Genomic DNA, 22,639 nt, shown 5'->3' with positions numbered 1-22,639 from the left:
GAAGCTTATCCCAATAAGCAACAGGTGCAAAGCAATCCACCGCAGGGCACACATGAACACACAGTGTTTGTCACATACTCACATCAGGGCCAATTTTCCCAAAACTCAATTAACCTACCAGTATGTGTTCAGACTGTGAGAGGAAACCAGAGCACCCAGAGGAAATTCATGCAGACACAGGGATGATGTACCACACAAACTCCATGCAAATAGCACCCCAAGAATTGAACCCAGGGACCCAATGCTGCAATACATCTTTGCTAACCATTGTACCATCATGCTGCCCATGTTAGTTTGATATATTCTGTTAATTTAATGTATGTGCTTTCTGAGTGTGCTCCAGCCAATCACAAGTGTACATCAAAAACCAGCGATAACCTTGTATTTGTAGGCTCATATGTAAGATCAGTGCTTAAAAACCCAGCACCGTTGTTACCTATATTGATAATACTGTGGGTCACTGTATTATACCTGATACCTGATGCTTTATAGATGAAATATTCATAATGCTACCTGGGCTGAAGACTACTTATTCATTTAAGATTGTGCATTTCCATTTTTGAATTTTATCCTAATACACATTAAATTATACTTTAAAGCCTTGATGCATTCTGGATAGGGTGTATAAGAGTTCTGACCAAGTTTTTTTTGGTTTTGTTGTCCCACTTTTGTTCTTTTGCCAGCAATTAATATTAATTACCAAAAGGCTCTTTTTCTTTAAGCAGAATTTGTGCTGAGTTAAGAAAAAAATAATCTTTTGAATCCAAACGTGAACATGTAATAAAATAAATAATGTAATTATTCAGGTTAGGGTCCTGGACTCTGAGCCTTGTGTTAAATGGGCTGCTTAATTTAATACCCCTGTTAGAAATTATTTTAGGTTTGACACAGCAAAGGATTTGAATACTTACAGTATATGATGCTGACTGTTCCATTTTTCTTTCACATTAATCATCTGTTTACTTCTTATAGTATTTTGCTTTGAATGTGGAGTATGATATGTATACTGCATAACAAATATTAATGGCTACTTCAAAGTATCGTGACTGCAAGCTACTGTATAAAGCAACACAATGTGAAAACTGAATACTTTTGAAAGACACTGTAGTTACAGTATCTGCCTACATTCTTGAAAATCCACACAGTAATGATCATTTTCAGATTACTCGGTTATTATTCTTCATATTGAGCAGTGGACAAGCTAAACACCTTTTGTATATGAACCTATTAAAGGTAACACAATTTGTTTTTATTAGTAAATGTTTGTTAATTGTAGATGCTGTTTAGGTACAGTATATCTGACTTCTTTATTTCAGCAGTGATCAAAAGCAAAGAAATAATATACAGAATTGTCAGATAAAGTGAAAACACAAATTTCACTTGTGTTGCAAGAGGAACAGCAAAATTTAGCAGAAATAAGCAAGAGTCACTGAAAAATGAAAGTGTTGCTGCAAATTTTATTTTGCAGTGAATTATAAGCAGTCTTTCAGTGATGAACTGCACATTTGCAATACGGATTACTCTTCATCTTCAGGAACTGAATGCAAACAAAATAGTGTAATAAAGTTTGGATATGCATTGGAGCAGATTCAACATTTGTGTTGTAAAAACTTAATTCATCTGTCTTCATCTATTTCTACACATGTACATTCAGCCTGAACAACAGAACACATTTCATTGTACTTCATTTTGACACATTACAGTCTTTCAGTACTGCCTTAATGAAATGAGTTTCACTTTCCTGCACCAAGAAACTTAGCTTTCTTTTGTTATCAGCTATTTCCACCACCTTTACCAGACCTTCATTCTTGCTTAAATACTTTTACACAACCTAAACACCGGCATGCTGACACTTACTTTAATGAGGGAGTGTTTTACTAGGGTTCTATAACTAACTATAGGGGAATGACCATGTCTGTAAGGTCTCAGTGCATGTTAGGTATCAACAAAAGTATCTGTTTTACATTGGGTAAAACTAAAGATTTACAGGAAGCACTCCTAAAACAACATTACACTTAAGCAGAATTTGCATTTAACACTCATCTACAGTCATTGGGGAAGACTGCATCTGATTTACATCTTTTTAAATTTACATGTTCAGCAATACTGTATTTAATATGTACAAAATGCAAATAGTTCAATGTGAATAATCATGAATAAGATTCGAGAAGAATTAACTTTCAGTTACTATCTGGGTTTTTGCAAAGGGAATATTCAGTGCTACAGTATGTGAAGTATTTGTTCTTGAACATGAAAACTAGTTTGCTAATTTAAGAAAAGGGCATTGTTTTTCTTAGGATTGAAAACATCATCTTTATTTGGCTAAGTTCTTTTATAGTTTTTCACCTAATAGTTGTTACCCTTACATTTTAATTTTTATAGCAAACGCTGAAGCCTACACATGTTTGCCCTTTGAGATTATTAACTAATATAATTTTAAAAAGTGTATGCTACTTTAAATACACAATTAACACATGAAGCGTTGACTGAATACTAACAATACATTTAATGTTTGGGTTGTTTACTATATGGAATTTAAAGTTTAAAACTTATGGGGTGTTTTTCTAATAATAACAAGAAAAATTTATAATTTTCTTGCATCTTGCTTTGTCACAAGGGCATCTAGTGACAGATAAAATTTGTCACAGATTTATTTGTGTTTTTAAAAAGTGCATTTGGGGATTTCATAAAGTAATTACTACCCTCCTAAAAAAACCTCTAAATTAAACAATTGATTCCTTACTTTTACATAGTGATATTCATCCCAAAGGTCCTTTCTAAATTCATGCATCTTTAGTGTACCATTTGCATACTGTATATTGCAAATTGTAAAAATAACTAATATGATTCTTTTCTTCTGCAAACAGCATGTCTTGGGTAAAGTTTTGTTTTTAAATTAATGTATTAGAGCAATTAGTACTCCTCATTTTAGTGGTAAAATGGATATATTGATGTTTAAAACCAGAATAATGGGTTAATAATTAATCGTTGGCTGTTCTAATTCACCTGTGAAACTATCTGGAACTTAAATTAGAAGGAAGTCATACCATATTACCATATTCTGTATGTATTATTTAGTATAAGACATAACCATTAAAATACATTATTCTCATTTCATTATCGTGTTTTCCCGTATTGTCATGTTGTCTTTTATCTGAGTTTAGGTCCTTTCTTGCTATCAAAAGAGCCTGTTACTTTGTGCACTGCCTCAAGTGCATGAACGGTCCAAAGACTGTCTTGAATTCATGCAGCAATTAAGACAGCTCTAAGCAAGCTCTTGTCCTGAAATTAAGGTATGCATGGGTCTGATTGCATTTCCACTAGCACATTAGAGCTGTAGACTAAAGAGCAAGGCTTTGGCTTTGTTGAAGCCTTCTAAGCCTGAAGCACTTTATTACAACTGACCACAATAGAATATTTTTGCTGATATACAGTAAGGCCTGGAAAGTTACTATATAAAATGAACATTTCTAAATGTAATTTTGTTTTCGGTAGTTTGGAATCACTAATTATCTTGTTTATCTAAAACAGCTTTCTTATGATGTGACTTAAAAGGGGAGGAAAAATATAAAGGGATGTTAACTCAGAGGCACCAAGCATCACACGTACAGCTGCAATGTATCTCCTTTGGAAATATATCCTTTGAAATCATACATGTGTAAGACAGGCAATGAAGGAAACCCAGAAATATGTGGGGTTGTGTTAGATTTACGGACAATTCAGATATGAACCAATATTTCCCAACTGTTAGCAGTCTCATTAGTTGATTTTCATCCACCCAAAAATACACCTGAAAGTGCAGTTAAAGCCAGGACCCTGGATTTGTGTTCATATTTTCAAACGTCTAGTGGTCTGGCTGACACTACCTTGTGTCTGATGTACATTTGCTGAGCAGCGGACAGCAGCTTGTGACAGGAAGGCCCCAATACTTTGCTTAGAAAATAATCACTGAATTAAGCACGTTTTCAACAACTAAAATCATTTTTAATAAACATTAAACATTGCTTATTTGCTATTTCTACCAGTCTTTGTTTAAAGACGTTAGTAAAAATGATAGTGATAGTGAAAATGCGCAGTGCACGAGTCTTTTCCTTGCTCATGATACTTGGATTAGCAGATATTAGCACTTCTTTACAGTATACAGCAGGTCTTCATGTTCACCATTCTAAAGAGAATTATTAGATCACCATACTGCTAATGGTGTTGGCGCCATATTTTTTTTTTGACATACATGTGTTTGCTGGAGAATACGGCCTGCAAAATAGAATATTGGATATGATGAGATCTCCCAGTCATGGTCCTCTTGATGGATTGCTATACCTTTCAGACTGAGCTCAATACCAACTCAATATTCTTAGAGGAAAAAATTACAGCTAGTGCATAACACAACACTTGAGGCTGACTGCTCCCATTAAACTTTTCTTGCTCTTGCTTTGTGTCCTGATTTCCTCTTTTTTGTCATGCAATAGTAAGATTCCATTCTTGTTTGAATTCAAAAGAATCCCAGTGTTTTTTTTTTCTTGGATCTTAATTAGTTAGATTCCCTTTTTCAAAATGCTCAGCTGTTTTTGAACGCTCAAGAGATCTATCTTTGTATACGTGCGAGGGAGTGTTTAGAGTTGAATTATGAAGTGTTGTAAAGAATCCTGAAGTTCGTTAATGGGCATTTTTATTTCTTTTTTTTGCTTTAGGCAGGCAAACTAAATTGACCAGTAATTTTGTACTGCGAGAAGTCAGCATGTAAGGAAATAGCAAGCTTGTTTCAGTGGATAAAAATCATTTAGAATAGTCTACTTGCTGTAGTGTGCTTTATTCTGAAGGCTGTCAGAATTGCCTCCAAAACTGCAGACTGTGGAAAGTGGCTGGATTCCCAGTCCATACGTTAATAAATAATAGGTATGTCACAGTAATGTATGGGCCATGCGTTATAATGAGCATTCTCGAACACATCACTACAGTCCCCAGACTGTTATTCATCCTTCTCTCATGAGGAATTGAAGGTCTTCTCTGTTAGGTTGTTCCACGTTCTGAGTATCCAGTATATTCTGAACCATTAGGTGCCCCTTCCTACAGTCAGCACATTGCGCCATTTTTTCAAAAGGTAATTTTTATTCCGATGCCTATTTAGAATGTGAATTTGAAGTCCTTGACAAGGAAAAAAAATGAAGGGTTGTGTTGTGTGTTTGGATGATTATTTTCCTTGATTATGGCAACATACAGATGGTATTAAAACAACAACATATGTGTACAAAAAACAGAAAACCACATATTCTAATATGTAGATAAGCATAATTGCAGTCACTTATGTTCAAAGGGGTAAGTAAATAACATGAGTTATTTACAAGTAATTACAGTATTTGTATCTTGCTATTAATATGGGAATAGTATCATTAGGATGGGGTAGTGGAAGTTTTTTTCAACTATAAATGGTGAGTTTAACATTTTGTGTGTAATCATAATTTTGGTCAGTAGCTTATAATGTTGACATTCCTGTGTTTATGGAAATGTCATCTTCATAATTTTTTTTCTGTTGAATAACCCCATAGTTTGCTCTGGGACATGCACAACTGGCTGTAAGGAACTGTTTGAAGGGGAGGTTGTGACTTGGCCTCTGACAGCCAATAGATTAATGCTGGACTTTGAGTCAGCAGAGCAATATACTACCTGCCTCATGGTCATAATTTCTTCAAGACATTGTTTATTGAATACTAGTGTAGGTCTCTAGTCAAAAATACAGTATATGCAAATGTCTATGCGTTTTCATTTTGCACTGTAGAAATGTCTCTCTCTACACATCCCAGCACAAATTCCAAACCCAGAATAAATTTAAAAAATATAATTTAGAATTCCTTCAGTTTTTCTAAACACAATTTTCAAAGGGAAAGATACCTGCAATGGAAGTAGGTATGGTAAACATTGAAACCATTTCTTTAAATTAATGCGAGCTTAGCTTTGATGTGCTGCAGAAGAAAATGTTACAAAACATCTTAGATAATTGAATATTGGCCTTGTTAATTCACATGTTAGCATACAAGTATTGTAGTGTATTTTTGTCTTTACTTGAGTTAGAACTCTTATTACCTGCTCCACATTTGTTTTTGTTGTCTCCTTGTCTTTTTTTATCATTTTTGCTTTGGTGTGCCATCCAAAATGTCAAGTATTTGACAAAAGACAGACTCTTTGCCCACCTCTTCTCCAATTAAAAAGAAACGAAATTAGTTCGACTTTCTCGAAATACCCATATTCACCTCCCTGCTCGTGCAGTCACTGGAGACATTGTTTATTAGACCTGAGATTGTGGCAGGATTGCAAATGGGTCGATGCAATAGGTGCAGACCTGAATGCCCAAATTTCAGCCGTTCGTGAATTTTAAAAATGTGCTTGGTTGTAAGAGCACCAAGGGAACAAAAAAAAATTAATTAATATTCATAAAATGAAGCTAACGGGTAAAGAATAGAAGGTGCTCAAAGTGGAGGATTGCTTCTGCTGCAAAAATGATAAAGATTACGGAGTGGGTTTTCAAAGGGGAAGGAATGAGACAATCCAGTCAGATTCTTCTTAAATAAATCTGTCCGTGTGTGCTATCCAACATTGTCACAGTGACTGGGAAGTGGAAAGCGCTCCCAGAATCTGCTAAACTGCAGTCTTCTTCCCTATGATAGACAAACTACCTAGTTTACTCAGCTGAAGAATCCATGCTGCGTTTTAACCCGGACTGTAGACCAAAACCATCCCAGAGAGACAGGCATTTTCAGCAGTGTGAAAATCAGTGAGAGACTGACATCAAGTCCTTTCCATTGTACCTTCAGTGCTCAGAGCCTTCTATCCCGGTGGACAATGTCTGTTGGCACAAAGAAGTAGAAGAATTCATGAGATCTTAGGAACTTGTTCTATTAAATGGAATACCAAAACATTTATTTTTCAAGGATATAATTATACACTGCAGCATTCCAGTGCTGTGACTGTGCTTCTGATTAAGACTCCCTTTATATTTTTTGTGCCCTATTCCCTTGTTAAGACTCAATTGTAGTTGCATAAGGTGGTTTTACAAGGAAAGTTCTTAATTCTGTTTTACACATATAGAATCTAGCTGTTTGGGATATGGGTGTTCTTGTTTTATATTTGTTATTTTTGGGCATGTTTTTTAAAAAGCAAGAATAAAGATTTAATTTGTTTTGATCATAATTTTGGTATTTTCTATCTACATTTTTACTACATGGGGTTTTTAAACAGAAATTTCAGAGGAGGTCATATTATCATGCTTTTGCACATAGCGATCTGATGTCCCAGGTGGTAAACAATCTTTGTGTGCATCTTTTCTTGAATTTGGCGTTTCCTTCTCATCAGATGGGAGACATCTCTCATTTGGCATTGCTAGACCATACCCTTTTATCCTTTGCAGTTTCTGCACCTGTCCCACACTCTTTGCTCGATTTCCCACTCCAACTCCGACTCTGACTCATGCTTGTCAGTCTTCCTGTCCACTCTTCACCTCCTCCAAGCCAAGATGAAAGTAGTTTTCTCCCCCCACCTCGACTTAGCAGCTCTTCACACTTAATGTTTCCACAGAAAACAACTAGTCTCTCATACCTGCCATGATGTCTGCTCTCGTCTCCTAGTTTTTCTGATGTTGTCATCCCTTCCTTGTGTCCAAGCATTCATCCTACAGTACCACACCTCTGGTCCCACCTACCTCCACTGCTCAATTTCTTCCTTTTCCCCTGTCCCCCTTTTCGCCCCTGGGTGTGAGAGCACAGTATCTGTGTGCTCTGGGCCTGGATACCTAGTTCACAGCCCGATGGCCCAGTGCCCTCGCTAATATCGGCCCTGACTGAGGTGACTATGGGGGGTACAGCTTTTGCAGTGTCAGCTCTTCCCCCCTTTCAACCTTTCAAGCTTCCACCCACAGCCTCCAAGAGCACTGGACTCCTGTTTCTCCTCAGAACCATCTCTTTAGCTGCCATTTTTCTTCTTTTTGGGGTTCTGCGTAGAATCTGTTCTCAACATTTTGTTAATTAGTCCTCATTTCACGTATCAGTCTGGCTCAACAAACAGTGAAATATACTTTTACATGACACTGTATGTTATCATAAGCCATATATTTTTTAAACATTTCACAAAGTGTAGCACATGCAAGTGATCTCCAGTAAACTCTAAATCCAACCATTAATTTGTTTTCACCAGTGAATTTTTTTTTAAATGAGCAAATGACCCAGAGCTGAGTTCAAAATTAACAACACAGGTGTTTTCATCAGCGTTTAGTGACAAAATCAAAACACAGCAGCACAAACTATATAACATAAGAAACAAGACAAAATCTCCTTCATAACAGTGCACTTTAAATCCCAATCTAGCAATGTAATCATTTTTAAAAGGCAACTTTCATGAAAAATAGAAAAAAGATGATCACAAGCTGCTAATTTGCCATTTTGACAGTATAAATATATTATCACAAAAGCTCAAACCTGCAGAAAGGCAAAATATGAAAAAAACAACTGAAAAGCTGTAAAGCAATTTTTGGTAAATCCAAATGATAAACAGAAAAAAAACACTTGAGTGAATTTTGCTGCTGTGGTTGGTGAATCTAGCTGTCAGTCTGACAACTAACCAATCAGAGATTTAGGGGAGGTCATTGGTATTCAAAGCAAACACCAGAGTCTTCTTTGTTTTCCTTTGTTTGTCTTCCTGTCAATCAAGTGACGATCACTTAATTACTTGTTATATAAGGAGCAAATCAAAGGTTGCTTTAATTTTATTCCAAATAACTTTTTGTATTGGGGTCAGAGGGTTGCAAAAGATGGAGGGAGACAAAGCAGAAAATGAATTTTGCAGGTAAAATTGCTTTTGTTTTGGATTATTCCCCTGTGACGTTTAAACCAGATTGCTTCACTTTCCTAGCTTGATCCCTACTAGAGTAGAGAAAGCAGGATTTTCTACAGCAATGCTAATCACTCACTTTTTCTGATGTGACTAAATTAGAAACAAACCTTGTTAGAAATTAATTTAATTTGCTGCTTAGACATCATGCCAAGTTTCTTGTACACAGATCTAGGCATACTTATTACTTCAATGATAATCAATTCAACCATATACTATCTTTGAAACTCTACAGCAAAGAGTACCTTGCAGATATTCCTGCCAGTAGAATGTTACAGGATTCCCAGGCAGATAAACTCTACATTTTTCCATAATTATCTGTTTGAATTGATCAGGATAACTGTATGAGGTTTCTATAATATCTGTATTTACCTAGTCTTGATAATAATAATGTTTCTTTATTAGCCCTATACAATTTCTTGCATTAGGAATTCATCTTTTCACATACCCCAGCTTTTTTTCCTCCATGGAGACACAGACACACAGACAGGGAGAGAAGCTTGGGGTCAGAGCGCAGGGTCTGCCATTTTACGGCACCCCTGGAGCAGTTAGGGTTAAGGGCCTTGCTCAGGGACCCAACAGAATAGGATTCCTCTGCCAGCTGCAGGATTTGAACCGGCAACCTTCCAGTTACAGGCGCAGATCCTTAGCCACAGAGCCACAGCTCCACCCTTTATCCTGTAGAAGCAGATGTTCTAACAAAACGTATATCCAGAAGTTAAAGCAAGCAATTCAGGACACTGGGCAAATCTCCTGGCACTGAAGGCATTCCTTCTGGATTCTGTCTGACTTCTTGGCTCCATTTATGTGCTTTTCTGCTTGAAACCACGTATACAGTACTGTTTGTACTGCTATACATAAATGTCATTTTTAGAGGGATGTTAATACAGTCATTGTATCGCTATTATTAAAAAAATAAAGATGCTGCACTTTGAGAGCTATTGCCCTATCTCTCTGATACCAAGCTGTGTATTAAAGTAATATTTGTAATATTGCGCCAACCGGAGGCTTATATGGCTGATCAGATAGGCTTTATTAAAGTATGCCTTGAGTTTTATAACCTTTGCATTTCCTTTAAATTCTTCCTTTGCACACCAAAAGGTTTTCGACTGGCTATGTGGTAATATCTATGGTCAGTTATATTAACTTAAAAATATTTTGGAACGTGTAAATAATGCATTATTAAACATATCAGACATCAAGTTTTATTAATATGGGTAAAATTGTATTTAATATCTGTTTTAACCATATTAATAAATAAGTTCCACAAAGGTTTTAACAGTCAGGTCTTCTTTTCAGTTATTCTTCAGGAATCTCTACAATCACCTCCGTTGTTTAACCTATCTTTGAAACCACTAGTTCAAGCTGTTTGTAATCTACTATTTCTAACCCTACTGTTCACAGTGCTCAACATTGGCTGTCACTATGTGCTAATGAAATATAGTTATATGTAAAGTCTCCAAATCATCTGCTTTTGCATCTGTTTTTGATACTTTTACTAATTTATCAGGGTATAAAATAAATGGACCAAGTCTTCATTACTACTGTTAAATTTTGTATTGGAGAAAACCCCTCACATGTGCCACAAGTACAACACTTCAGATGCCATTGTAGTACGATTTATTCTCACTTTACATGTGGTCACAATAAACAACTTTAATAAAATTTAAAGTATATACAATAGATGCCATTTGAACAGATGGAGACATTTTCACAATTCTTCACATTAGCTTAGGAAAAATAAATGTGCTCTGTTTTATTTTTGTAGTTCTGTGATCCACCTTTGTCATCGTTTCGGGTATTGGGGTAGATACAGAATTGCATACAGTACTACATTTTTAAATTCATATCGAAAGGGATGCAGCAGTAAATAAATTCTCTGTGCTGGAGTGTAAAGGTTATGCAGTTATTTGCTTTGCAATCACACTGTGTTTGCTTCTTAATTCTGACGACCTCTGTATCTTGGCATCCCCTTTATAAAGTCTCATCTCCAAATATAGTTCAAGATTTCATTAATGATATCGTTCTCCTTACACTTTAGATTGCATCTTATTCCTGCATTCATGTGTTTAATTATTGCTTGGCATTCAATAGAAACATTCACAAAAGCTCATAACACACGGTACTCCCATAGCCCTATTTTTTATCATCATGAACTCCCATGAAGACAATTTTGTTTCTCCAAAACAAGGGAGATTGATAGATTGAGAGAAATAGGGAGATTCACATTCTCACAGATATTTTTGAGGATCATCTTCACAACTTGCAATCCCAATACAAGCTGCCGGGTTCTTCTGCTGATTTTTACTTACTGTACAATACATCTCTGTTTTGATCTGCAAATAGGTATTTATGGTGTCCACTAGTGGATGAGGTTTTCTACATATCTGCATAATCTGCTGGACTTCAATAGCAAAACAAAGGAACTGTTTTTTTTTTTCTTATTTTGTGTTTCTGTTAGTGGTTTCAATAAAAAAAATATTTAGCAGCCATTCATTCCTGTTTAGAGGCACAACTTCAGTATTTGGGACAATTTAAATTCAGCTTCCTCAAAATATTTAATTATTCAGTTTTCTTAATGGAATGTACTTGATCCCTTGCAAAATGTTGCTGCAGTATATGAAACTGTCCCTAGTCCCTTGTGTACCTTCTATCTTGTAGTGCTACTGGCAATTATTTAAAAACTTACATGCTGCTGAAAGTGGTTTATGTCCAGAAACTGGTTTCCATTTCTTTATCCTCTGTTCTAACAAGGAAATTCCTTGTTCTTACCTAGTACCTTTTCTAAATCGTGGCTACAGTCTTAATCTCTTGGAGCAGCAAAAACAAATCTTTCTGGCTGAAGCTGAAAAAATGTTGGTGCTGTGATAAACGTCCCCACATACCCTTTTCTAGATCTTGGTTTATCTTACCATTATTTATATATTATTTTATATAGAGCTCTCTATTGCAAAGTGCTCAGATGCATAGGCTGGCTGCTACTGGTCCGGTGCTGGTTGGAAGTCACTCAGAGGTGTACTGCTGAAGATGGGATGGGAGAGTGTTTGGAAAAGTTTTATTTTTGAAATACTATTTTCTGTCCCATAACCTATGTCAGTGCTTTACACAACTAAGGGAAAAATATGTCTAAAAATAAGTCTGATTTCCTGTTTTTTTCCTATATTGTTTCTTAATTGGAAGTGAAATTGTAAGTTTTACTCTTAATGTTTCTTGGAATACAATTCTGTTTCATAGCCGATTAATTGTACACATGGGATGCTCAGTGGTATGTTCTTTGTTTCTTGAGAGATTTTGTTTGGTCACCATAGTGTGCTGTTGGTGTCTTAGTAAATCTACAAAAAAAATTGGTATCATGCTATAACAAAATAAATGAAGCATATATAAATCGGAGTATACTATGTTTCTATATATGTGCACTGTATATTGTACAATATACAATATCTATAGTTAATATTGTATGTAGCATATAGATATTAATGTCCCTTTCTCTCATATTTTCCTCTGTCTTATGTTGTTTATTTTGGAAAAATTACAAATTATATACAGTACAATAGTCATCATTTGTATTTTTAACCAATTTACAAACCTAGAAAAATGAAGGTGATATCTTATTTCGCAGAGCCACAGTTTGATGACAGTTCTGAATCAAAGGTGAACTGAAATGGTACAGTAACAAATCTTGATATCCCCTTAATAAACAAAATCATTGAAGATTAAAAAAAAAAATTGGTGTGTACATTCCTTAACCTCAAAATGAATTTTAATGGCTTTTCATCTAATTTGATACATTCCTGTTCTGGGCAAGTTTAGTGGAATTTGAATAAAGATTTCTATCCTAGAAGTGCACATAACTATTTTTCTATGGTAAAGAATATATTTCCTTTGTTTTAGAAACATGTGCTTGAAACAGTGGTGTTTAGCCCAAAGCATCTAAACGTTCTTTCCTTAGGTCTTACAAATGCTTTGATTTTCCTTTTCTGATATTACGCTTTAAGACAAGTCTAACAAAAAACACTAAATACTGTAAATTTGTTTTTAAATATGTTGAAGCTGCTTGCATATTTTCAGTATTTAACTTTAATTTAGTATTTTCATTTTAATATTTTGTTGTTGCTTGGTAATGTTGTATTACCAACGGAACCTTTTTATATTATCGTATTCAAATAATATAACCAGATCAGGACTAACCCAGGACATGTAAAAATCAAACTGACAGTGCATTCTTTCTCTTACTGATCCACAGAAATTACCTACACTAGTCATAATCATCAAAACAGAAGGATCAGTCAGTGTTTGACACCTGTAAGTTTTCACAGTTAATATGATAGCTTTCAATACAGTGAAAAAAGTTATTTGTCAGGTATGATAAAGTCTGCCAGCTGACAATTTCCAAAATTCTTTTGTTACCAAAGTTTCAAACTGGTCTTATTATTTTTGTGGTGATATTTTTTAGCTTTTGAGCATTACATAATTGTCACTTGAGTAACAATTTACTATATATATACATTATATATTTGATTTCGAGATTATGTATTATAATAAAAAACGTTCAATGTGAATAAACATAATATCTCATCTGCTTAATTTAGATCATTCACAAAAATGTCATTTGGCACTGAGCACTAATACCAAATTTAGCAGGTTTGGAACTGCCACAAAAGACCTGTACTTCACAACTGTGAAATTATTGTTGTTCAAGGGTGTTTTGTTTGTATTTCCTTGGTAAAACAGGTCTAACATAATTATGGTGAAATGTATGGTATCTGTTTCACTTTTTCTACTTGCATTGTGTTTCTTGATTTCTTGTGTTTTACATACATTGTCCTGTATTTTTAGATTATCCCTTATTTTGCATTTATATATCAAGTTTTTTTAAACGAACACTCAGAGTGTCATGGTATTTATGAACTAGTTATGTTATAAATCATTAAGTTTGGAGATAATTTGCAGCAAACAGGCAGGTGCCTCTGTTCATCGCATTAGGAATTCTTGACATTCCATGTCTTGAACTGGTCAGGTTTTTCCTGATTAGCTAAAGAAAACACCCACTTTGTCTTTTTGCAGATCATGAATGTAGTTCTATCAGTATTTCTATGGAATGATGATTCATGGCTGAACAGCAGAACTCAATAACCTCAACCCCAACAGTGAACATGCAGTTTACCTGACCTCTACTTAAGCAAGCACCTTTTTCTTAACAGCAGCAGCAGCTACAAAAATGTATTCAGAGCTAGGTTAGAGGTACACCACATACTGTACCTTACACCACAATTCTTACAACAGAAATACAGACATGCCATTAGGACTGTTATGTAAGAAGTCCTAGAAACTCTCGTAGGAATCTGCAATAAAATACAGTGTATAAGCCGAAAGGTTAATGTCATGTGATGGAATTATCACTCTGGGACAACACTGAGAAATGGGATATGTTTGAGTCCCAATTGTAGAGAATATCTGCCCTTTATATAGAAGTTTGAATATGGAACTGCATCAGTGTATGAGCTGCAAAAGTGACACTCACTTGAAGAAGGCTCAGAATTAATGCTAACATCTAAGTATGGTGAGGTGTAACTTTAATTATATTAAACTATACTGTTCTGAATTTGTATTTTGTGTCCATAGCAATCCATAGTAATAGATTCCAGAGCTAGTGGACATTGTATTAGAAGGTTTTTAGTATTATGTTTGAAACCTTCTGGCCGGGGAATTCAACCTACAGCAAATCCTGGGAGCAAGCAAAACATACTATGATTCTGCTAAAAGGAAGTTTCCCTTAATGAGTCTGTAGACACTGCCTTTTATTATAATTTTTCCTGGGAGAATTGTAGTTTTTCTTGGTTCATCAAGGATGTGAAGAACTACAACTCCTAGGAGACTATGGGACCACTCAGATGAGATGGTCATCTAAATTTACAAGGCACACTCATGTGCCTCAAAGAAATTTAAGTATGTGGTAGGCACATTTTCTGTATGTTTGTTGAGACAAAGGTACCTTAGAATAAGAAACCAAGATAGAGACCTTGCTGATAATAGAAGTAATGACTGCCACACCCATCTATAGGCCCTGAAGGTAAGAAAACTTAAGAAATTACTGTTGGAAAATGGATAAGCCATCCACCCCTTACTTTGATATTGATTAAACATTTTAGTTAGGATTTCCAAGACAGAGCAGGTAGTGTGTGTTGATGGACTGTGTAAAATGATCACACATTTGCAAAAACGATTTTATAGAAATAAAAGCACCTCATCAAAATAAACAGAACTCTTTTTCACAGCCTCTTCCTTACACTAGAGGACAAGCCGAAAAGATTCCAGCTATGTTGACCAATATCACTGACTGTCACACCCAGTATAACAACAGTTTCTACAATTCCTCTAAGGGAAGCTTCTGAAAGAGAATGAATGGGCTCTAATCTATCATCCAAGTTTTAACTGGCTGATGCAGGTTTGCTGCCTAAATAATGATTGACTGAACTGGAGTCTGTATTTTTTTCCATAGCATGAATGCAAACTCTATTCTCTATAGTCTAACTTTTTACCCATTTCACCATTTGTTAGCTTCACAGAGAGGTAGGAAGAGCTTTTAGGAACTGCTGAGGTGGTTAAAAGGGTACCTGATTAGATGTAAGAGACTTTTGAAGACAGAAGCGTAGTGACTCTGGATAACAAGCAGAATATTGAGATTTTCCTTGCAAAGAACTAAATTGGAAGTGTTTGAAATCTCACACTGAAGCCATACATGAGACTTCTTTCCTCTCTGAAGCATCCCCCCATACCAGGTGCATATAATGGAGAAATTATGTGCAGTCAGAGTCAAATGTGCAATTCTAAGCACATTCTTTTAATGGTGGAGGTAATACAGACCTATGGTCTAGAAAGGCTCACAACTAGTTTGCCTACAGTTCATATGAAAGCAATGTCTACAAACATGTAATGGGAAATCTCCTTTTAGCAGAGGTATAGCACATTTGGCTTCCTAGCAGGAGGTTGAAATAATCTAAAATCTGTAGCCAAAAGTACAGTATTTGAAGTATTACTAATCTAGTACTAAAAACCTTCTAGGACAAGTTGCAGTGTCCTAGAAACGACCAATATTGGTATGTACACAAAATACAAATTTAGTACTGTATGGTTCATTATAATCATTTTAACTGTTGTAACACCTCACCGTACTTTCCAGTGATATACTATACAGTAGTTAAATGAGATCTTCTTTATTCCTGAGGCTTTTTCACATTCGAAAATTTAAATAGAAAAGACACATATTGTATTACACTACTATATATCATAGGTATAATGTAACTTCTTTTTTTAATGAAAGGAAATAAGTGCTATACAGTATATCTATTCTAGTCTTTCAGGCTATTATTTGTATTTATATTTGTATCTGAATTACTGTGAACCTAAGCAAGTAAGAACAATAGAAATGTTATAAAGGAGAGGGGGTCAGAATTTAACATTTGAGTACGTTTTTAATAGCTGTATTTCTGTGCACACATTTATCCTTATTAAAAGCACAAAAATGTGAGTGGAGACTTTGTCTCTTAATAAGCTCATTTTTTTGTTTCAATCTTTATCAAGAAACCTCATAAAATATTTCTGTAAAACATGCAGGTTTTTCCTTCTGCTCTGTTTCAAGAGCACTTGGAGATGGTGTTAATGGCACGGTGAGTCACTGCTCTGTGCGTTCAGAGGACACACCTACCTATTTGTATACAGGACACATTTCAGGTTGAAATGGGTAGATATTGACAGAGTATGTTAACTCTTTTTTTTTCCATTTATAGCCATTGTGATTTTTTCTAGACATCTAGAGAATGTACAATCTTTTTTCAAAAGAAAATTGAGTCCGGAAAGATTTCTGTAATATTTTGACTGAAAATCCCATACCAATCTATGTGGTAACAAAGGAACAAGTAATAGGTTTATTCCATGCTGAAAAAAAGAAGAAAGAGAACACAACGTTTCGGCCGTGGAGCCTTCTTCAGGTGTCACCTGAAGAAGGCTCCACGGCCGAAACGTTGTGTTCTCTTTCTTCTTTTTTTCAGCATGGAATAAACCTATTACTTGTTCCTTTGCAGCCTACACATGCTGACGCAGCTACCCACCTGAACTATGTGGTAACAAGGTGCATGTTCTCCTACACAAAAAAGTTATAAAGCCTTTCTAAGGTCATGCAGTTAATTACTGTATGTCTATTGTTTTTCATTTGATTTTCATATCTAGATCTAGGTATAAGTTTGTTGATCTCCTTCAAGTCAATATTTGAAAGCCTTAGTTAAACATAAAATGAAGGATTTGATTTATCTTGGTAATGAAAGGTAACATAAGCTGTTGTATTTAACTCTTAAGTATCCATGAGCAAGGTTTTTACCATATGGTAACATCTTCAGGGGCAAAGTTATTCATAGTATTGAGTAGACTCAAGGCTACAAACATCTTTATAATGAGAACTGCTAGAAATACTGTATTTGGAGGAAGCTAATATGGATATTGCTTGTGTAGAACAATAATTCAATCTTCTTCTCATCAATATAGTATCTAATTTTCATACCGTTTTTTATTTGTTATGGTTTTGAGAATGATAGGGGTATGGCTATTGTTAATGCTTCTGCTGTTGCTGTTGCTACTTACAGTAAATATTGTAAATATTGAGTAAATTCGAAAAAACAAAGTCAGAGATTCTAGAAATGTTGTTCATTGATTACACTTTGCCTTTTGGAAGTAGACCATAAGAATGCCGAAAAAAGCATCTGTTTTCGTTCCTTAATGTATTTTTTATTGTTGTACGAATTCTACAGATGTAGCATAGGAAAGATTACAAAGAGAAGTGGCCATTAAGCCCAAGTCTTATCATTGAGTCTGTAATACAGTATTCTTAGTGATCCATGAATGTTTTTGAAGTTCCTTGAAAGATCCCAGGAAAATAGCTTTCATAGCCAGGTCCAGTAGTTTTCTTCTCCACTCTTTGTCTAATTCAATGTCTCATGTTTTCAGTCCTAAATATACTTCCTTTTAGTTTTCCATTTTGCCTTTGTATCCCTTTGTATCTTTGCCTCACTATTAATCCTGAAAAGGTTAACTGGTATGACTTTATCAATAGCTTTCTAGTATATAAATTATAATGTCTCCCAAGTAGTCGCCTCAATTCAACACTAAAGAGTTCCAGTTCATTTAATTTGTTAGTGAATTAGGAATGTCTTCTAAGCAGATTTGAAGAGTTACAAATGAGAAAAGGCCTTTTGGCCTTTCTTGTTAATTGGGCTGCTTGTTGCTAATGAAGGATCTCATATGGCCAGGATTGCAGGGCATCAGCTTCAGCAACAAAGGGAACCACTTCTTCTGGGCTCCCACAATCCTTTGTGTAAGGACGAGCCCTCTCCTCTCTGTCATAAACTGGTTTTTCCCATATGTGTTCTCTGAGCAATGTTTCACTGCTGGTTGAAGTTTAAGACATAAGTTGGGTTGAGTTCATCAATACCTTTCAAGATTTGGAAAATTTCATTTGCCATTTACCTTTGGATTCCAGAGGTAAATGCAGTCATTTTTCTAAATTGCCAATTTTAAAGCACCTTTGCAGGGTATAAACTGCACAGTTTAGCTCTATATCCTAACACCTTTAACCCATTGCCTGAACATTAATTTGTCTCATCAATAAAAAAGTAGTCCATCAAGGCCCCTTAATGCAGTTTGCATTCTGAGAGTTGTTTTGGATAATTGGTGATGGAATACATGTATTTATCTTATCTTTTGATTTTGATTATTTTCCTATCATCCAATAAAAGATTCTGATCTTGGGGGGGTTGGAGGGGCTTTGCTTTTTAATATTGTAACTCCTAAATCATTGTTCAGACATGAAAACTTCCTTTTCACCTTTAGACCTGGTTTGCCTTCATATCAAAAAGACATGCTATACTCTGTATTAGCCACTGTACTTAAATAGTAGATTTTTTAGCTCAAGGTGTTTTGAGGATTGTGTCTAAAATACTATAAGTACAAGGCCAATTAAAATAAAATAATCAGAAGATCATTAAATATGTGTTCCTGGATTCTATGGCCTATATGTGAGGAGTAAACTGTAAATGTTATGCATTTCCCTCTGGATTCACACACTTAAGTATCTTTGTAGCTATTTCTTAGAGACAATTTTTGCAACAAAAACAGTTTTTGTACTAAACTTAACAAAGTGAACTAGGTTAAGTATGAACACACTGATTGAAATGCTTTATTCAAAATGATTAAATAATAGGAGCCCTCCGAATATTTTCATTTAAACATAATACTTGTAAATAAAATAATAGGTGTCGACACGCATTTTCTTGTCTTTTTAGGAACGTTACTATCAGATACTACTAATATCCGCCAAGAAAAAGCAGGCTGGCTATGGTGCAATCAGTTTGGGAGACTCTATAGCCATCAAGGACTGAAAATGTTAAGAATACTGTACGTGGCTTTTGCCTTGTTAATCCAGTGAGTGCAGTTTGCAATTCAGGATGTAACGCCCAGTGTCTTGTCATTCTGGGATTTCTTTAACAAATACAATAATGTAGAACAACCGGCAAATACTTTAAAGTGTTGAGACCTGCTTCTGCTCTGTTATCACTAACCTTGTGTTGTCTTCTGTCTCTCTCTATCTTTGCTGTTGCTGCTGTTTCCTCATTCTGCAGCGGACTCCTGTCACTGGCGGCGAAGCCTTCAGGTGGTTCTTCTAGATTCCCAGCTATCACAAAACACCTGCAGTCTGATGTGAGGTAACATGCTGGCTTGGCGCTGAAAGCACTTGTCTGGGGTTGTAGACCCCAGTCCATCTTTTGGAGAAGAAATATAAGAAAAAAAAAACATTTTGGTGGTGGTTTAACTCTGTAATTTCCTTTTCCGTGTAATAATGTACCTTTGGACAGTATCATGTATACTTTGGTGTCAATGAATGTGTTTCAGTGTTCTGACTGTGCAGAGAAACAGTCACTCTTACGTAATGGACTCAAAAGACAATCATGACAAAATAAAAAAAAAAACAGGCCACAAGGATTAGCATCTTATTACAACACACTGCGCTTTTAGATTCGGAGCAATAATTTTTGAGTTGATTAATTTCCTCCCTATATATTTACTCTAATTTAATTCATTGAGTTTTCTGGTTTTTTTATACCATACATGTATGTGGCCCTTGCCTTTATAGAATCTTGAGAGCAGGTCTTCTTTATTTAATGAGCTGTTTCATAATTGATACACAGAAAGAAGGCAACTGAAGTGGTCCAGTTTATTTCTTGAGTTACTCCGCGTGTAGCAGAACAGGGCACATTGTCTTGTGTGATGAGTTGCACTTATGTAGAAAGATCATAATTATTCCCTTTCTCAGCACAAGACATACAGTGCGGCAGTGAGAGATCCTTTATTTTTTCTGTCTACATATTCCTGTGACACTGAACAAAAATACTGTATAAATTCAACAGGCATGTGTGGAACAAAGAATCACGTTCAGAAAAACAATGTTATAATTCACTTAGATGGTTAAAAGAATTTAATTATCAGATGACAGACATCTGGTGTAACTGGTGGGTTTATTCCACCTTTTTTCATACAACAGGTTAGAAACTGTCTGAAAGGTAGGTAGAAATACCGGTAAAGGAATTCGATTTACATGAAAGTATTACAATTTTAGCTTTCTCTAATGGTACAGTATGGTATAAATATCTGACAATTTATCCTGAAAATAAAGGATTCTGTGTTTCTTCCCACTGCAGAGATAAACGTGACCTGCATTAATGTGTTGAAGTGAAGCTAAAGTACACATTCCAAATAAATTATTTAATAAGTTACTCATTGTCTTAAACCCTGTTGTTGCATGTATAAATGTGTTTTGGTTTAAAGATTACTGAAAATTTGTATATTGTTGTTGTGATGCTTTTATGTGTTAAATAAAAAAGAAGGAAAAAATCTAGAAAAGTATTTGATGTTAATGAACAATGGACATTTTTATTCCCACGTGTAAAATTAAACACTCATGATGATCTCCAGCAAATTGCCTTTCTGTTGTCTTCATCCAATGCTCAATAACTTATATTACCAAAGAGGTACTACAGCAAACTCCCTGGCAGTGAATGTTTTTTAAATTCATTCACTATGGTATCATGACACTTACAGCTCAGGAGGTGGTAAGGTGAAATGTGTCAGGTTTTTCCTGCTCAGACTGCAATCATGCCATCATATGTGTATAGAGAGTGAATTTTGCTCCAGTTTTCAACTTGCTGATCAGAAAAGGGAGGAGATTTCTTGTGTCTGGTGTTCAAAGTGAGCGTTTTAGCAAAAGTAGATGTTGAGATGACAAGGCACCAAAAGATCATACGTGCTCCTTGCTCTGCTCTGGATATTGCCTTCTCAAAACTGTGTAAATCTGTGGAAAGATTGACTAGCTTACAGGATGATAAATACTCAGAGAGGGCAGTTTGCCTCATTGAGCTCCCAATTTAGGCTGTGCTCTGTGGGGGTTGTTATTAAGAAAGGTGAATTTTGCAGTCCTCAGAATAAACTTAAATTGCGATCAGGAATCAGTATCAATATCAGTATCAATATTCATCACTGGTGAGGAAGGTTCAGTGCGTCTCAGTAGACTGGCGTCAGTTTTCCACTGTGGCATGAAAATTTAAATGCAGGGCTGCCTTTTATGTCAGCCTTTGCATACAGGCCATAGATTCTTGAATGGACTGTGTTCTAGGACACTGATAATCACTCGCCATCCTGGAGGGCCACCTTGTCTTCTGGTTTTCCTTCCACTCTCAAATCTTAATGACTTGTTTTAAATCAGTTGTTCACGTAACTGGTCATTATGACCACTGTTTGCAGGTCTTCACTCATTGGGAACTATACTGAAAATTACATATAAAACCTGTTAGACTGCAGCTCTCCAGGACACTGAGTGAATAACCCTGTTCCAGAGTTTCACATTTGCTATTGCTGTTACTGTATATTCATATATAAGGATCATTTTTCACCGCAACAGCCTATCCTTTGTGCTAAACCCTGATTGAATTAAAATTATGACCCGCCCTTCAGGTTGGTAATCCCTAATAACTGGAATTTGGTATTTGTGTTTGCTGTGCGAGTCAAAGTTTTGAATGAGTCCAAAACTTAGTTTGATCACATCACAGCAATTGTAATACTGCTTATCCAATTCAGGATCACGGTTGCCTGCTGCCTGTTGCAGGAATCATTGTGCGCAAGGCAGGATACACCCTGGATGGGACACCAGTCCATCTCCAGGCATGCTTAGACGTAAATATGCACACACTCACAGCATTGTAATTTTTATAGAAGCCAATTAAACTACTGTACCAGCGTATCTTTGGACTGTGGGAGGAAATCAGAGCACCCAGAGGAAATCCACGCAAACACCGGAAGAACAAACAAACTCTACAGAGATAACGCCCCAGAATACAACCTGCTGGCAGTGCTAACCACCGCACAACTGTGTTGCCCTCTTAATTTCATAGTAATAATAACATTCTGTGAAAGAGCAAAGCTTAGCCCTATTCAGATTATGCATTGATGAAGCTTTTTATTCTTTGATTTTATTTCACTTTATAGCTACCTTTCTGCAAATCTACCCCCTTCTTTAAAATTCACCCTAATCTTATTACAGTACACTAAGTGGTCACAAGATTTTATTTTTGTAGGCTTGATTGGGATAATTTGAATTTCTATAGTGCCCAAACAGTGCCCATGCCATACCTTTCGGAAATTCAGTACAGTAAATGTGTACATT

General features: G+C 35.6%; 1 protein-coding gene across 3 annotated transcripts in view; it reads left to right on the top strand.

Annotated features, from left to right (window-relative positions):
- Nucleotides 1-20,899, top strand: part of cxxc4 (CXXC finger 4) — a 39,470-nt gene extending 18,571 nt beyond the window's left edge. For all 3 annotated transcript variants that reach the window (XM_015345949.2, XM_015345950.2, XM_069191256.1), the window contains one exon: nucleotides 19,545-20,899. In XM_015345949.2, coding sequence (XP_015201435.1) covers nucleotides 19,545-19,589 — 45 coding nt within the window. In that variant the 3' untranslated portion in view covers nucleotides 19,590-20,899. The remainder of the gene's footprint in view (nucleotides 1-19,544) is intronic.
- The last annotated feature ends 1,740 nt before the right edge of the window (nucleotides 20,900-22,639 follow it).

This window comes from Lepisosteus oculatus, chromosome 1 (assembly GCF_040954835.1).
Source record: "Lepisosteus oculatus isolate fLepOcu1 chromosome 1, fLepOcu1.hap2, whole genome shotgun sequence".
In the NCBI taxonomy this organism is placed as follows: domain Eukaryota; kingdom Metazoa; phylum Chordata; class Actinopteri; order Semionotiformes; family Lepisosteidae; genus Lepisosteus; species Lepisosteus oculatus.
Note: the sequence above shows the minus strand (reverse complement) of the source record. Positions and strands in the feature narration are given on the sequence as shown.